Source organism: Varanus komodoensis, unplaced genomic scaffold, assembly GCF_004798865.1.
Source record: "Varanus komodoensis strain SLA01 unplaced genomic scaffold, ASM479886v1 scaffold60, whole genome shotgun sequence".
In the NCBI taxonomy this organism is placed as follows: domain Eukaryota; kingdom Metazoa; phylum Chordata; class Lepidosauria; order Squamata; family Varanidae; genus Varanus; species Varanus komodoensis.
This window is the reverse complement of record NW_025336223.1, coordinates 1,237,170-1,251,334: the sequence shown is the minus strand read 5'-3', so window position 1 is coordinate 1,251,334 and position 14,165 is coordinate 1,237,170. Positions and strand designations below refer to the sequence as shown.

General features: G+C 41.8%; 1 protein-coding gene across 2 annotated transcripts in view; it reads left to right on the top strand.

The window, feature by feature from the left end:
* The window catches only part of ADGRL3 (adhesion G protein-coupled receptor L3), a 394,878-nt gene that overhangs the window by 242,444 nt on the left and 138,269 nt on the right, over positions 1-14,165 (top strand). For both annotated transcript variants that reach the window (XM_044449737.1, XM_044449736.1), the window contains one exon: positions 755-793. In XM_044449737.1, the coding sequence (XP_044305672.1) occupies positions 755-793 (39 nt within the window). The remainder of the gene's footprint in view (positions 1-754; positions 794-14,165) is intronic.

Here is a 14,165-nt window from a genome sequence, read left to right as displayed (position 1 = left end):
GGCATTTTTTCACATATTCCATTTTGTTTATGATATGGCAGAAGATAAAAGATAATAAAGCAAACAGAAATGCTTTGACAAGCAGTTTTATCAGATTTCTGTGATCTAACCGTATCCATCTATCCATTCTTAATCATTTGTTTATTTACAACATTTTGCCCTGCTTCTCAGGTTAAAAACGGCTGCCAAAAAAGTTAAATCACCACTAGAAACACAAAAGAAATAATTTTTGGGTAGACAGATTGAAAACAAGGGCACCAATTTCTAATTTCAAAGCACTTCTAAGTGTTCTTTCTTGCTGGAAAGGTCAAAACAAGCTCTCGTCATTTGTTGCTTCTTTGGATGATACAGGGAGTCAGGCTGGTCCGTGCCATGATGTTTATCCTGGGAGCCACAGGAGGTGGGGGAGCTTCTTAAGCGGCCCTTGGTTCTCTGCTCAATGAATGCAGCTGTCCCAGGAAACTGCCAGTTGACTAAGGAACAATTTCAGAGAAAACTCCAAGTCAAAGTTTTGAAATGGTCATTTGATCAAGGAAAGATTTTTGTAAGCAATCTTGAAAGACCGACTTTGATGTTTACAGTTATCTGGTCTTCAATAGTGTAGAGAGAGTGCTACTATTTAACTTATTGTGCATGTTTTTGGAAATAAATTATAAGAAAAAATATCATTTGTATAAATGTTGTATAATTTGTTTTTTCCTGATGCTAACTTTTTAAAATTCTGTGTTTATAAATGCTTTCTTTATGGACTCAGCTACAGAAACGGGAACGCTCCTGCAGAGCCTATGTCCAGGTACTTTCAAAGTTTTTTCCCTTCCATATTACACTGTTTTGCTTTGATGAAGGTGATGATGATGATGATGATATCACGAATTTTAGGCATGGCACTTTGCAAAGTTATTTGGCGAAACTAGACAAATCCTTACTCCAAAGCAGTGTGCCATCTAAAATAAATAGGAAGGAAAGCAGCAAAAGGAGGGAAGGGTGGGACAGCAGATCATCTAAACAAAATTTACACAAGATCTTGGTTGTGTGTTGGTTTTGCTTTTGATTGATTGATTGATTGATTGATTAGGTATTTATCGTATTGTAAGTTGTCCAGAGACGATTGGTTAAGGATGGGATAAAAATACCCTAATAAGTAAATGAGTAAATAAAGGCTTCCATGCTACTGCTGGCAGGGCAGAAGCAGCAGCCAAGGGAATGTTCACCCCACACCCTCCCTTTCTTTTGCTTTCCTCTGAGCCCACTGGGGGTGGCGCATGGCCAGGGGCAGGGCTGAGGCTGGAGAGATCAGCATCCTTCGGACCACTCCAAAAGCACACCATGCAATCATTTCCATTTGGCTGCAAGGGACTGGGATGGGATGGGATCAGATCAGATTGCAGACATAGCCTCCCAAAGTCCTAGCAGTGTCTATAGCTTTAGGTGGGGAAATCCCTAAAATCCAGTGGTCCCTGAGATGCCCTACAGGGACCATAGAATTGCTCTTTCCAAGGATTAAAGTCAGCACCTTGAACCGAACCTAGAAAACAATTGGCAAGCAATACTTTCAGTATTTGTGCGATGTGGTCCTGATATCACGCAGGCAGTAGCATTTTGCCTGAATGGAAGCTTGTAGACGCTTGCTAAAGATAACCACATTGCAGTAATCCAACCATGATGCAACGAAGGCTCTGTGCTCTATTATTCTCTCTGCTTTATTTATGCTCTATTTATTCCCATCTCATTTATTACTGTTGCATTTACCTATGAGGAATTGCTTGGTTATGGGCAAACTGAAAACAACCAAATCACTAAGACTACATTTATTTATTGGATTTATATCCTGCCTTTTTTTCTTTCAAAGAATTCAAAGCAGCTCACATCATTCTCCTCCTGCTGCTCTCAGTCTTATCCCCACAACAACCTGTGAGGTAGGGTGGGCTGAGAGTCTGTAACTGGCCCAAGGTCACCCAGTTGGCTCCATGGCCAAGGAGGACTAGACCCCATATTGCTTGACTCCCATTCCTGCATTCTTAACCACTATACCACACTGGTTCTCTAATTATATCTGTCTAAGAATTCATCTGGTGAAATTCACACAATGGTGAAATTGCTGACCACCTTCAAAAATGCATAGTAAGTACTTATGACTAGCCTCTGTGCCAAAGGAGTAGATTGTGGCCAGTGTAAAGCCTCGAAGGGTCATGGGGTGGGTGTGTCCAAGACACAGCAGGCTGGTTGGCATAATGTTTGTTCTGGAAGATGGGTAGGAAGCACTCTTTGAGATGGTATCATCAAGCATATAGGAAGACAAATCTTTCTGAAGAAGCATCTAGAGGGCTTCTGCAAGGTACGGTATAACTAAGCATTTAGAGTTTCTGCAACTGTCAACACGCATAGGAGTGATCCAATAGACATGGTTTACTTGGACTTTCAAACCACTTTTGACAAAGTCCCTCACCAAAGGCTCCTGAGCAAACCTAGCAGTCATGTCTTTAGAGTAGAGAGCATTCTTTGGATCAGTAACTCAGCAGGAAACAGCACTTTGTTACATGAGGGTTCAAACCCACTGCTTTAGTGAGGCTTCCTCTGTTTTCCTGGTGGGAGGAAGAAAGTGTCCTTCCCATGGGGAGGTGCTGGCATGGTTTGTGTTTTGCTGCCTTTCTTTATATTTCATTATTCCACCACAAGATGGTGCTGTGTCATTGCTGCAGTATAGCAGAATTGCAACATTACGCAGAAGTTCATTCTGGTTTGTCCTGGATTTGAAATTTTATGTCTGCCTTTCCTTGCCATGTATATGGATGGAAAACATAGGAAAGGCCTTGTACTATGGCATTGTGAAAAGGCCCCACAAAATTCTGCAGGTGAGGGATCCTGGGGGCACAATACATGCCTCCTGTAGAGTAGCCAAGAGAGTAAGAATAAATTATCAGTTCTCACAGTGGAATTATGTAAATTAGGATCTGCACTATTTAACATGTTCACAAATGATCTGGAGATGAAGGCAAGTACTGAGGTAGCCAGTTCTGTGGCACCCAATTGTTTAAAGCAGCCTTCTCCAACCTGCTGGACCTCAGAGGCATTTGGACCACAACTCCAAGAATTGCTACCCAGCAGGGCCATTGACTGGGAGTTCTGGGAGTTGCAGTCCAGAGGTGTCCGGAAGGCACAAGGTAGGGGAAGGCGGGTTTAAAGGGCTTAAAGTAAAAGGAACAGCAAAGAGCTCCAATACTAACTTTCCATACATCAGGCTACATTTGGCATTTGCTTCCTTAAAATCAAGAGTTCAAATATGGCATAGTCACTTTCCCCCAGAGTTCCCATAGTTGCCACTTTGTCCACTAGGTCTCCCCGGTTGATTAGTAGCAAGTCAAGGATAACCTTTCCTCTTGTTTCTTTGATCAAAATGGCAGATCCTGTTCTATGTTGCAAAGTATAAATTGATGCATAGTGCGGCAAAGTAATGCTCAGCATGTGCAAACTGATGGGGTCCACGTTGGCAGTGTCTAACCAGGAAAGGGATCTTGAGGCTGTGTGTGTGACCGCTGTGATAAAGGAAAATTCCGTGTTAGAGACTGTTAGGGAAAAAAATCAACAATAAAATAACTGACATGATAATGCTTTTATGAAAAGCTATTGTGTGACTTTAACAGGAATACTGCATACCCTTCTCATCACCATGGCGTAAAATGTATATACTGTAGGGCTAAAGAAGTTTGAGAAAATGACAACAAAAATGGTCAGGCAATTAAAGCAACCTCCATGAGAAAGTACAGGATTGGAGCCTGTTCAACTTAGAAAAATGGTGAGCAAGCGGTGGGGTCATGAAGGAGTTGTAAAAGTAAGCAAAGTGCAGAGAAAGTGGATAACTGTCTCATAATACTAGAACCCAAGAGCATCCCATGAAACTGAGAGATTCAGGAGCAGTAAAAGCAAGAAATTCTTCACACAATGCATGGCTGAACTATGGCATTTGCCACCACATGCGTAGACAGATCGTGGAGGATAAGGCTGTCCTTGAATATAAATAACAATGACTGCATATTACTTCTGGTAGCAGAGGCAGTAGCATCATAGAGCAGCCCAGCTGGAAGGGGCCAGAAGGCCATCAGGTCCAATCCCCTGCTCAGTGCAGGTCACTGAGTTAAACCAGCCTTCTCAGATGGCTGTCCAGTAGCACCTCAAATGCTTCTAGTGTGAGAGAGCTCTAACAGTCAGGATATTTTAAAAATTTTATTTTGCTGATATCTAGCCAGAATCTGGCTTCCTGTAACTTGAGCCTGTTATCCCATACTCTGCACTCCGGGATAATTGAGAAGAAATCCTGTCCTTCCATTTTAACAGCTTTTAAGTATTGGTAGAGCACTGTCATATCTCCCCCTCAATCTTCTCTTCTTGAAGCTAAATATGCTCAGGTCTTTCAATCTCTCCTCATAGGGCTTTGTTTCCAGTCCCTGGATTATCCTTGATGCCCTTCTCTGAATGCTTTTCCTTGTTGTCTGCATCTTTCTTCAACAGTAATGCGCAGAACTGGACTCAGTGTTCCTGACACGGCCTAACCAGTGCTGAGTAAAAGGGAATTATTACTTCGTGTGATTTGGAGTGCAGCCTAAAATAGCATTGCCCTTTTTGCAGCCACATCTCATTGTTGACTCATATTCAGCTTTTGATCTACAGCAATTCCATGATCCTTCTCGCCTGCAGTATTGTTGAACCAAGCAGTCTCCATCTTGTAATGATGCATGTGGTTTCTCTTTCCTAGGTGTTTAACCCTATCAGAATCATCTTGAATCGTCTTTCTGTCTTTCAGGGTATTACCTATCCTACCCAGTTTTGTGTCATCTGAAAATCTGGTAATCAAATTCCTGCACTTCCTCATCCAAATCATGAACAAGAATGTTGAAGAGCACTGGGCCCGGGACTGAGCCCTGCTGTGCCCCACTTGTTACCTCTCCCCAGTTTGAGTCCAGTTCAATAGCCAGCTGTGGATGCACCTGACTATTGTTCCATCTGGTCCACCTTTAGCTAGTTTGCCATTCAGGATATCTTGGGGCACTTTGCTAAAAGCTTTGCTGAAGTCTAGATAGATTATGTCCGCAGCATTCCCACAGTGCGTCAGGAAGATGACCCAGTCAAAAACTGAAACCAGATTAGTCTGGAAGGATTTGTTCTCAAGAAATCATGTTGGCTTCTACTAATCACTGCATTGTTTTCAAGATGTTTTCAGATTGACTGTTTTATACTCTGCTCCAGAATTTTCCCAGGCATTGATGTCAGGCTGACTGATCTGTAATTCCCAGGTTCTTTTTTTTCCCTTCTAGAAGATAGGTACAACATTAGCCCTTTTCCAGTCATCTGGCATTTCTCTGTCCTCCACGATTTCTCAAATATAATAAACAGTAGTTCTGGGAGTTCTTCCACCAGCTCCTTTATGACTCCCTGAAGAAATGAACTCATTCAACCCAATTAGATGATCCTTGACTATTCGCCTATCAATCTTGAGTCGCCAAGTTGCTTCTTCAGCTTGCACTTCCCCTTCATCAGGAAGATCATAGATATTCTTTTCAGAAAAATCCGAGCACTTCTCTCTTTTCATCTGTTACCATTTTGCCATCCACACTGAGTAGCTGACCTCCCATTTCTTTCCTCTATCTTTGCTTTGAACATATCTGAAGAAGGCTTTTTGTTGCCTTTAGCATCCCTCACTAACCTCCGTTCATTCCTTGCTTTAGCTTTCCTCATGCCTTCCCTGCAAATCTGCCACATCCCTGTATTCTTCCTTTCTAGCTTGGCCTTCCGTCTACTTTCTATACATGTCCTTTCTTGTTGTCAGATCATCTCTAAGCTTTTTATGAAGCTACATGGGCTTCTTCTATTGTCTTTTACCCTTTTTCTTTGGAAATTGTTTGTAATTGTGCGCCTTTAGAATTTCCTTTAAAAAAAAAATCCTCACCGTTCTTGGAGTCCTTTTCTCATTAGAGTCACTTGCCATGAGACTTTACTTATCAATGTTCTGAGTTTATTAAAATTGTCTCTCCTGAAATCCAGGGTACATGTTTCATTACATTTGGCTGTTGCTTCCTTTAGAATCAAAAGTTCAAGTATGGCATGGTCACTTTCTCTTTCTCCCAGAATTCTCATGGCTGCCACTTTGCCCACTAGGCCTTCCTTGTTGGTTAGTATCAAGTCAAGGGTGGCCATTCCTCCTGTTCCTTCCTTCACTTTCCATCTGGCTGCAGGCCTGCACCTTTCCAGCTTGGCAAGGTGACTTGGCATGCTAGCTGGCTATATCCACCTTGTCATTTATCCAGAACTTTCAATAAAAGAGGCCACTTTTGCTTGTGTCACATGTTCAGAGGCCATTCTGATATCACTGATATCACTTACTCTATCCTAGTATAGAAAAAGATTTGAGGGGTTGCCCTGCTGAGTCACAGCTGTGTCTTTCTCCACTGTGGGTCAAGGGAAGCATGATTCATTTTCTCCCAAGTGCCTTAACAAGAAAAAAAACTTTCTGTGACTACAGTGCAACTTCCTGTAAAACACGCGCTCACTGCAGGGGTGACCTTGCATTGTTTTTTAGCAGAAAACAATTACCTGTGCATTGCTATGCAAAAGGCATATAAAACTGCTCATTTTACCATGTCCGGCTGAACTATTATGAAGTCATCTTATCTCTCCCCAGTAAATGATTGGAGTAAAGGAACATAATATTGTTAACTCTCTCCTCCCCTCTGTGCACAAATGAGAAAACAGACTTAGAACTGCTTAGTGAAGTATCCAGAATTCATCCTTTCTCTTCCAGGCAGCCCTTCTGTGCTCTTACCTGAGAGCAGGTCCCACTGAAATCAGAGAAATCTCTCTGGAATTAACATGAGCAGGCTTTGTTCGCTCATGAGTGAGAGGTGGCTGGCAAAGGAACAGGAGAGGGCAAAATAAGGAAGGACCCACGTCCGAGCGCTTGGCTCTCCTGCACTTGCTTGTGCAGCTAAGAGCTTCTGAGTCTTAAGCCGTTTGCTGCTGCCTAGTCTCTAGAAATGAGATGGATTACAAATTCTCTGTGAGACAGGTTAAAAAACCCATCCCAATTAACTAGAGAATGTAAATGAAAGCCATTCCATGTGTGAAAGGCCAAGTAAATACCTGACCTGCCTCTCAGCATTGTTGTGAGGATAAAATGAAGAGGAGGGGTAGGGGAGGCTTATGTAAGCCTCGATGTGTTCCTTGCAAGAGGAAAAAGGCAGGATACAAATCTGATACATAGGAAGGAAGAAATGCACGCTTATAAGACTGTATTTCTTGGATGATATTTCACTGAAATATTTAACTGGAACCATAAGGCACTTCAGTCCAATGTCCACACAAGGCACATCAGCAAGTGCATGTCTTCAAAGTGTTCTTTTGTTTGGGGTGTGATCTCCAGTTTGTGGCATAATTCTCAAGTAATTCAAAGGTTAGAAGGAATGACGGATTCTAGAAAATGTGATGCACCAGGGCTTGCCTAGGGCAGACACCTTGTTTTGTCCAATTCATCTCTCAGAAAGGGAGCAGGATGCCACACAGAGAAGCCTCACTTGGCAATGGTGATGATAATTCACCATGCTACTATTCACTAACTAATGATAATTCACACCTGCTACCATTTATGGCTATTTGTCCAGTTTGTCTCTCAGAAAGGGAGCAGGATGCCACACGGAGAAGCCTCACTTGGCAATCATGTGCCTGTTATTTCTTTCAGGGTTGGACTTGGCCATGCCCTTCAATCCAGTGCCATATCAGCTTGTGATGCTTTACACTTCTTTCTTTCTCCCCTCCCTCCTCACCACTTCCCTGGCACGCTTCTGCTTTTCTAGGCTGAGCATGCAGGAGGGAAACAAGGCCTGGAAGTGGCTTGACCCCAGAGTCATCGTAAGTCATTAGCATCTTTCCTTGAAAGACCACTGGAGCAAAGAATCTCTAAGAACACGTTGCCAGCTGACTCAGCATATACTGCAAGGCCATCGAGGCAGCAGGCATTGCAGTGGCAGCAGGAAAAAGCACTTCAGCCTGTTTCCCCAAAATCATTCTATCAGGCAGTTTTGGCCTAGGTCTTCAGGCACCATGTAAATGAATGTCTTGAAGGCTCTTTTTTTCATTTGTATGCAAACATGGAGTTGCCCTGACACTCAGGTATATCTTTGAACAACTGCTTATATTGTAATGGTGTCATATATATTACTGGTATATCCATCATACATTTCAGGAACCACCATCCTTCCAAATCTCTGTGGAGCCCTAGCTGATGATAATTCACACCTGCTACTATTTAGGGCCCTATACTTGGTCCCTCTTGGTACTTTTTGGGTATCCTGGTCTGTTTACAGAAGTCTTGTAAGCCATTACAATCTTATGTAGTCCCAGCATTTGTGAATAGGGCTGATAGTAGTTCATGTGAGTAGGATGGTAGCAATAATATTTGAAAAAGAAATGTACGTGTGCATTTTTCCTACAAGTTTCCTGGATTTCTTGTGGTTTATTTCAAAAGTGCTGCATTTCACAAAGATATAAAAAGAAAGAGTTTTCTTTTTATATCTGTAGAGACTAAAAAAATGAAAATTTGAGGCAGAAAATTCCCAGTACCCTTGGATTCATCTGTGCAGCCCTAGCCATTGCAATAAATGTTGCAGTGCAAAAGCATCTGGAGGACTACAAGTTGCCTACATCTGCCTTAAACTTTTAATCTGCAAATCTCAGTTGTCAAAGACAGAGTAACAACCCATTTTTGCCCTTACCACCCTCACTTACGCAGAGGATGGGCAAAACAAGCCAGCCAAAAAAACGTCCAAAATTTGGTTTAATTGCCTGTGTTCTTCATCCGTTCCTCCAGCAAGTACGGACTCCACATCTGGATTTGAAACTTGTAATTGTATCAAAACATCTTTAGCTGAGCCTTTGTTGTTATTCAGACTTCCTCTGATTGATGCAAGTTTGTGTCATCCCTTTAGAACATCTTTCAAGAGTCTTCAATTTGCATTTCTGTCATTGTAGACTTCTTCTTACCCTTCCTTCTACTGATCATTTTATCATCTGATGATCGGTGACTTTTGCCATAAATGTGCTTCCAAGAGTACATACGAAAAACCTTGCTGGTTTAGACAAAGTGCCTATTTCATCAGGCATCCTGTTGTCAAAGTGGCCAACCAGGTGTCCTAGAAGTCACACAGCACTACCAGGACCAGTAGCCATTGATAAACTCATCCTGTATACATGGGTCAAGTCCTCCTTTAAACCCAAGTCAGCTGGTGGCCAGAGCACTTCATTCTGTAAACTCGAAGAGTGCAAGAGTCAACTGGTAAAAGATCAGTAGCTACTTGAATGCTGATCCACCAGCTGTGACTAAGAATAGTAACAGCCATACAATTGAGAATTCATTGTCCATATCATAATTGCAACATGGCTATTGACAGATTCTCCAGGATCCATATACATTTATACACATACCCTGGTAGGATTGTTCTGACCACTATTTCTTGTATTTTCATCCTCCTATTTATAAGAAGATTAAATTTGCATGCATAATTCAGCAGTTATCCACTGTTGTTATCCAGTCAGAAGAGTGAGTGAAGTTTAATTTTGTTGCTTGGCCTTCCATGTCCCCAGAGAGCCTATGTAATTCATCCATTTTAATTTCAAAAATGTTAATTCTACGCATAAGCATTTTTCCAAAGCTATCAGTTCAGACCTCTAGCAAGGGTAATCTGTCTCTTCTCCCAGTGTCCTGGGGTAGAGGAAAAGGTAACAAAGAAAGGGGGAAGGAAGATAACCACAGCCACCCTGGCTTTGGCCTAGCAGGACCCCAACAGATTATTCTCATGGAATGCAACCTCGACAACAAAAGTTTCCCACCCTGGTGTATGACAGAAATCAATGTACTAACTTATGCATGCACCATAAAGCATAGAAATGGTATGAAGACAACAGCAAACCCACACCGTTTATGCAGTAAAAGACAGCTTGCTGATAACCTCATCTCCACATTCCTTCACTTTACCCTGGCCATCTTGAATAACAGATTGTCCAGGAATAGCCAGAGGGGAGTGATCTATCTGACACTGTCTCAGAGCAGACTCAGAGCTGGATCAATACAGTCAGATTCTTGGTGAAAGGAGCACAGGTGATGATGGAGCGGCAGAGCAGCTTGCCTGAGCCACGCTTAGGTACTTTGGAGGCATGCAGCTTGCTTGCAAGTACTAAAATTTGCATCTGACCTTGCACACTCTGCTTCTCAGTGGGATGGGAACCAACAGTGGGGTTGGGTCACTGGAGTAGAACCTCAGGCTGTGTGAAGGGGTGGCCACAAAGGCTGCAGCCGCAGATCCCTGGGAGGTCATTAGCCCCACAACCCTGCTGTCTGTGGACATCTGCTGAAATACATATAAAGAGGTCTGGATGATCTCAGTGGTATCCGATCCCCCTTAATTAGGGGACATTTTGCCCATGTGCCCTGTTGTTCCCCAGTGAACCTCTCTGAGGATTTTTTCTGAAATCAAACGCCCTCCCCTCACCCCCCTGCTTTCATGTGAATCAGAGAAAGGGCATGACTATATCAGTGCAATCCTATTTATGTCTCCTAAAAGGTGACTTCCGTAGGGATTCCTCCACGTCAGTGGGTATCACATTGCAGTCCTCATTGTGGAGGAACACTGCTGTATACATGTGTTTTCTGAACAAGAATATTTAAAAAGGGAAGGGGGTGCTATCCCTTAGCTTACCCTGCCACTGTGGGAAAAGTGAGGCGCAGCCTATTTTTTTAAAAAAACAAAAACACTGTAAGGAGTAAGCCAGACAGCTGACATTGTCCTTGAGGAAATATCTAGAAAGTGGCAACATCCTGGATCTGCATTCAGAAGGCACCCAGATTGACCCCATGGGGCTTGTGAACAAGATGGATACATGTCCTAGGGAAGAGGCTGAGCTATCATTACTGCTTCTGTTGGCTGAGAATACCAGTCTTGAGCACTGGATTTAGATGGCCCAGGAGACTGACAAGTTACTCTCTGGAGACAAAAACTTGTGCAGAAAGTTCCTTGACTGCCCCTGAGAAAGATATGCAGACCTGTGCAAGGAGACTTGTATGCCAGACCTGAACAGATTACGGGCATAGTCTCCAGGAATTGTTCCAAGGTATACAGTAGTGTGTAGTTGTAATTCCCATGCGTTATGCGTGCAGTTGCAACACGCCCATGCATTTTCACTGTGTGCTTTATTGATTAACATCATATTCCATGACATTTGGAAGCCTGGGAAACTGAAAGCACTAATGCAGGTAAGTATTTTAATCACACAGGATACACAATGAACTTCAAAAAAGCATTATTTGGAGCAAAGGGTACAGATATATAAAATATAGGAATAAGAGGTGGGGGAGGTATTATATATGGCAATCTTAAGTATATCAGATAAGTTATGACAGTTCTGACAGTTTCACATGGTTTATCCTAAAGTAATTTCCCTCATCTTGGAAGCGTTGGTGCATGTTCTTGTAGAAAATAGCAATAGAGTCTGTAGGGAGTATATCGGCAAGGGAAGAAGAAATGATCAGGGTTTAGGGTGCTGAAGGAGCCTGCATTTTACTTTTTGCATTGGCATCAGGCACCTTTCAGCAGCTAACAAAACACAGTTTTCCTGAGTTGAATTCCCAACTGCAGCAGTGTTCTTTTGAAACTGCTCCCCGCACCCCGTGAATTGCAGATTTAGCTGATGCTTGCACTTTTTCCTAAAAGCCCTAGTAGCGTGACTTTGCTGAGAGAGGGAGCACCTCATACGAGAACTAAGTGGCAGGTTCCCTGGAAGCACAAATGCAGTCACCCAGCCCTTAATAAAATAATAAACCCACTCTGTTGCTTCACAATGTCACCAGCATTTCTGCACTGCAGCGTTCTCATGCACTACCCTCAACACCTCCAAATGGTAATAATAATACTAGAGTATGCCAAAGGGCTGGTGTAACCCAGTCACTTCTCACTCACAGCTTTCCCTCCTGCAATATTGGGATAACACTGAAGAACTTTAGTCACATGCACTGTCAGGGTTTACAACAGTTTACAAACTTGGGGCAGGGCAGGGGGAGTAGCAACAAGACCTGGGTTAGAAAAAGCACACACTTTTGCATCCTTTTGATTTGGAATAGAAACATTTCAGCAAAATCTCAGCTACACTAAACTCCTGCATTTTTTTAATGGGGCAGCAGTTACTTCCCAACAGGACAGATGCTACAAAAAATGATTTAAGAAACTAAGAAATGTCTTCTAAACAGTGTGAAAGGCGAGTGCAGCCTATTTCTCACAAAAAAAAATAGCAGTTGCATCTTCTGCCCGTATCACAAGCTCTAAGAGGCTGAAGACTTGTTACTTTTGTTTAAGAAAATAATTCTGGAAATATATCTAGGGAGAAATTCCCCCTCTCTGCTCCTTTACAGATGATCGACGGGTATTAAATTAGGAGGTGTTATCCACAGAAAATACTGGCAAAATAACCTGGAAAGAGCTGTAGCTACAGGAGTGATTTTTCAGAGGCTCTAGTAGCACACTATGAGAGGAGCAATGGAAACTTTCTCAGCCTTATTGAAATGCTAGCAAAATTTGATCCAGTTGTAATAGAGAATGTGCAAAGAATAAACAATGCTGAAATGCAATCTCATTACTCAAGCAGCATTATGCAGAATGAATTGAAAAGTCTGTTTTCAAAGAAAGTCACTAAGCACATTCTTGAGCAGCAGAAAAATGGAAAATACGAGTCAATTATACTTGACTGTACTCCAGATGTCAGTCATATGGAACAAATGACAATAATAATTTGATTTGTGTCAATTGGGTGGAAAGAACGAAGAATTCAGGAAGTCCATACCGAAAAAAGATTTCCGGGATTTATCCCAGTTAATAAGTCATCAGTGCTGGTCTAATCAAAACCGTTCTTGCAGAACTACAGAGGCTAGAAATTCCTGTTGAGGGCATGCAAACAGAAGTTATGACAGTAGTTAAAACATCAAAAACAAACACTGTGGAATGCACAAAAATATGATTTGAGCAGAAAATCCTTCTTTGTCCTTGCAGTGCTTATTCATTATAGAGCTAAAAGTTGCTGCTTTGTCATATAAGGATGCAGTACAGCTTTTTTGTGTTCCAAAAAATATAAATTTGTATTATCTTCAGTGTGTTTATGGAATGTTTTGAAGAAACATATAGGCAAGTTGACTGCAACCTTTGTCTGAAAAAAGATGACCATGCCAGATCGCTGTAGACCATTCATTCAGAAACCTGATTAGAGAAATATATGACACTCCCAGGGAAATAAGCATCAATTCTAATGTTGATGTTATAGCAAGAAATGGCAAAAGAACGAAAGAACTTTAAATTAGTGTGTGCCAGTGCAATAATACACAGAATTGATGCAGTAAGCAGTGATTTCACCTGTACCAGATGTTGCTGATGTTTTAGAAAGGAGCAAAACTTAAAAGAAGAAGAGTATTGTGCTGATTAAGACTTCCAGGAAGCTGTGGAAAAAGCAACAAGGCTGGCATTAGAGATAGTAACTAAACCAGTGTTCTGAACAACTTCTACAAGCTTCACGATGTGAAAAAAGACTATTCAGCTATGAGAGAGGAAATGAATCTATTAGAGACATGGAAGAACAATTCTGTGTATGTTTCATAAATCCTGTGTTCTTTATGGCAATTCAGTCTGCTAGGTTTGGGAAGATGGACCACCAAAGTAAATATTGTGAATTTTTATATGGCATTAAGAAATGGGAGAAAGTTCCCTGAGAAGAATTTCTGAAGTGTGGTCTGGATTTGGAAGAATATGCTACTGATGAAATTTTTAAAATATGGGTTGATTCCAACACTCTCATGAACTGTTTCCATTATGAAACCAAGCATAATGGAAGTTCTAATATTGGAATATGCCATCAGATGCAATTTTTCTCCCACTGTTGCCATTATACTCCAAATCATTTTAGCTTCACTGATCACTGTTGCTTCTGGAGAGAGAAGTATTTGAGAACTTAAAATGATCTACCTTCATTCTTCGTTGCCCCAAGGAAGACAAGTAGGGCTTGCCTACTTCCAATTGAAGAATACCTTGCCAAAGACACATACTTGCCTGTGATTCATGCCAGTGCAAAAGGAAGAAAAGTTAATT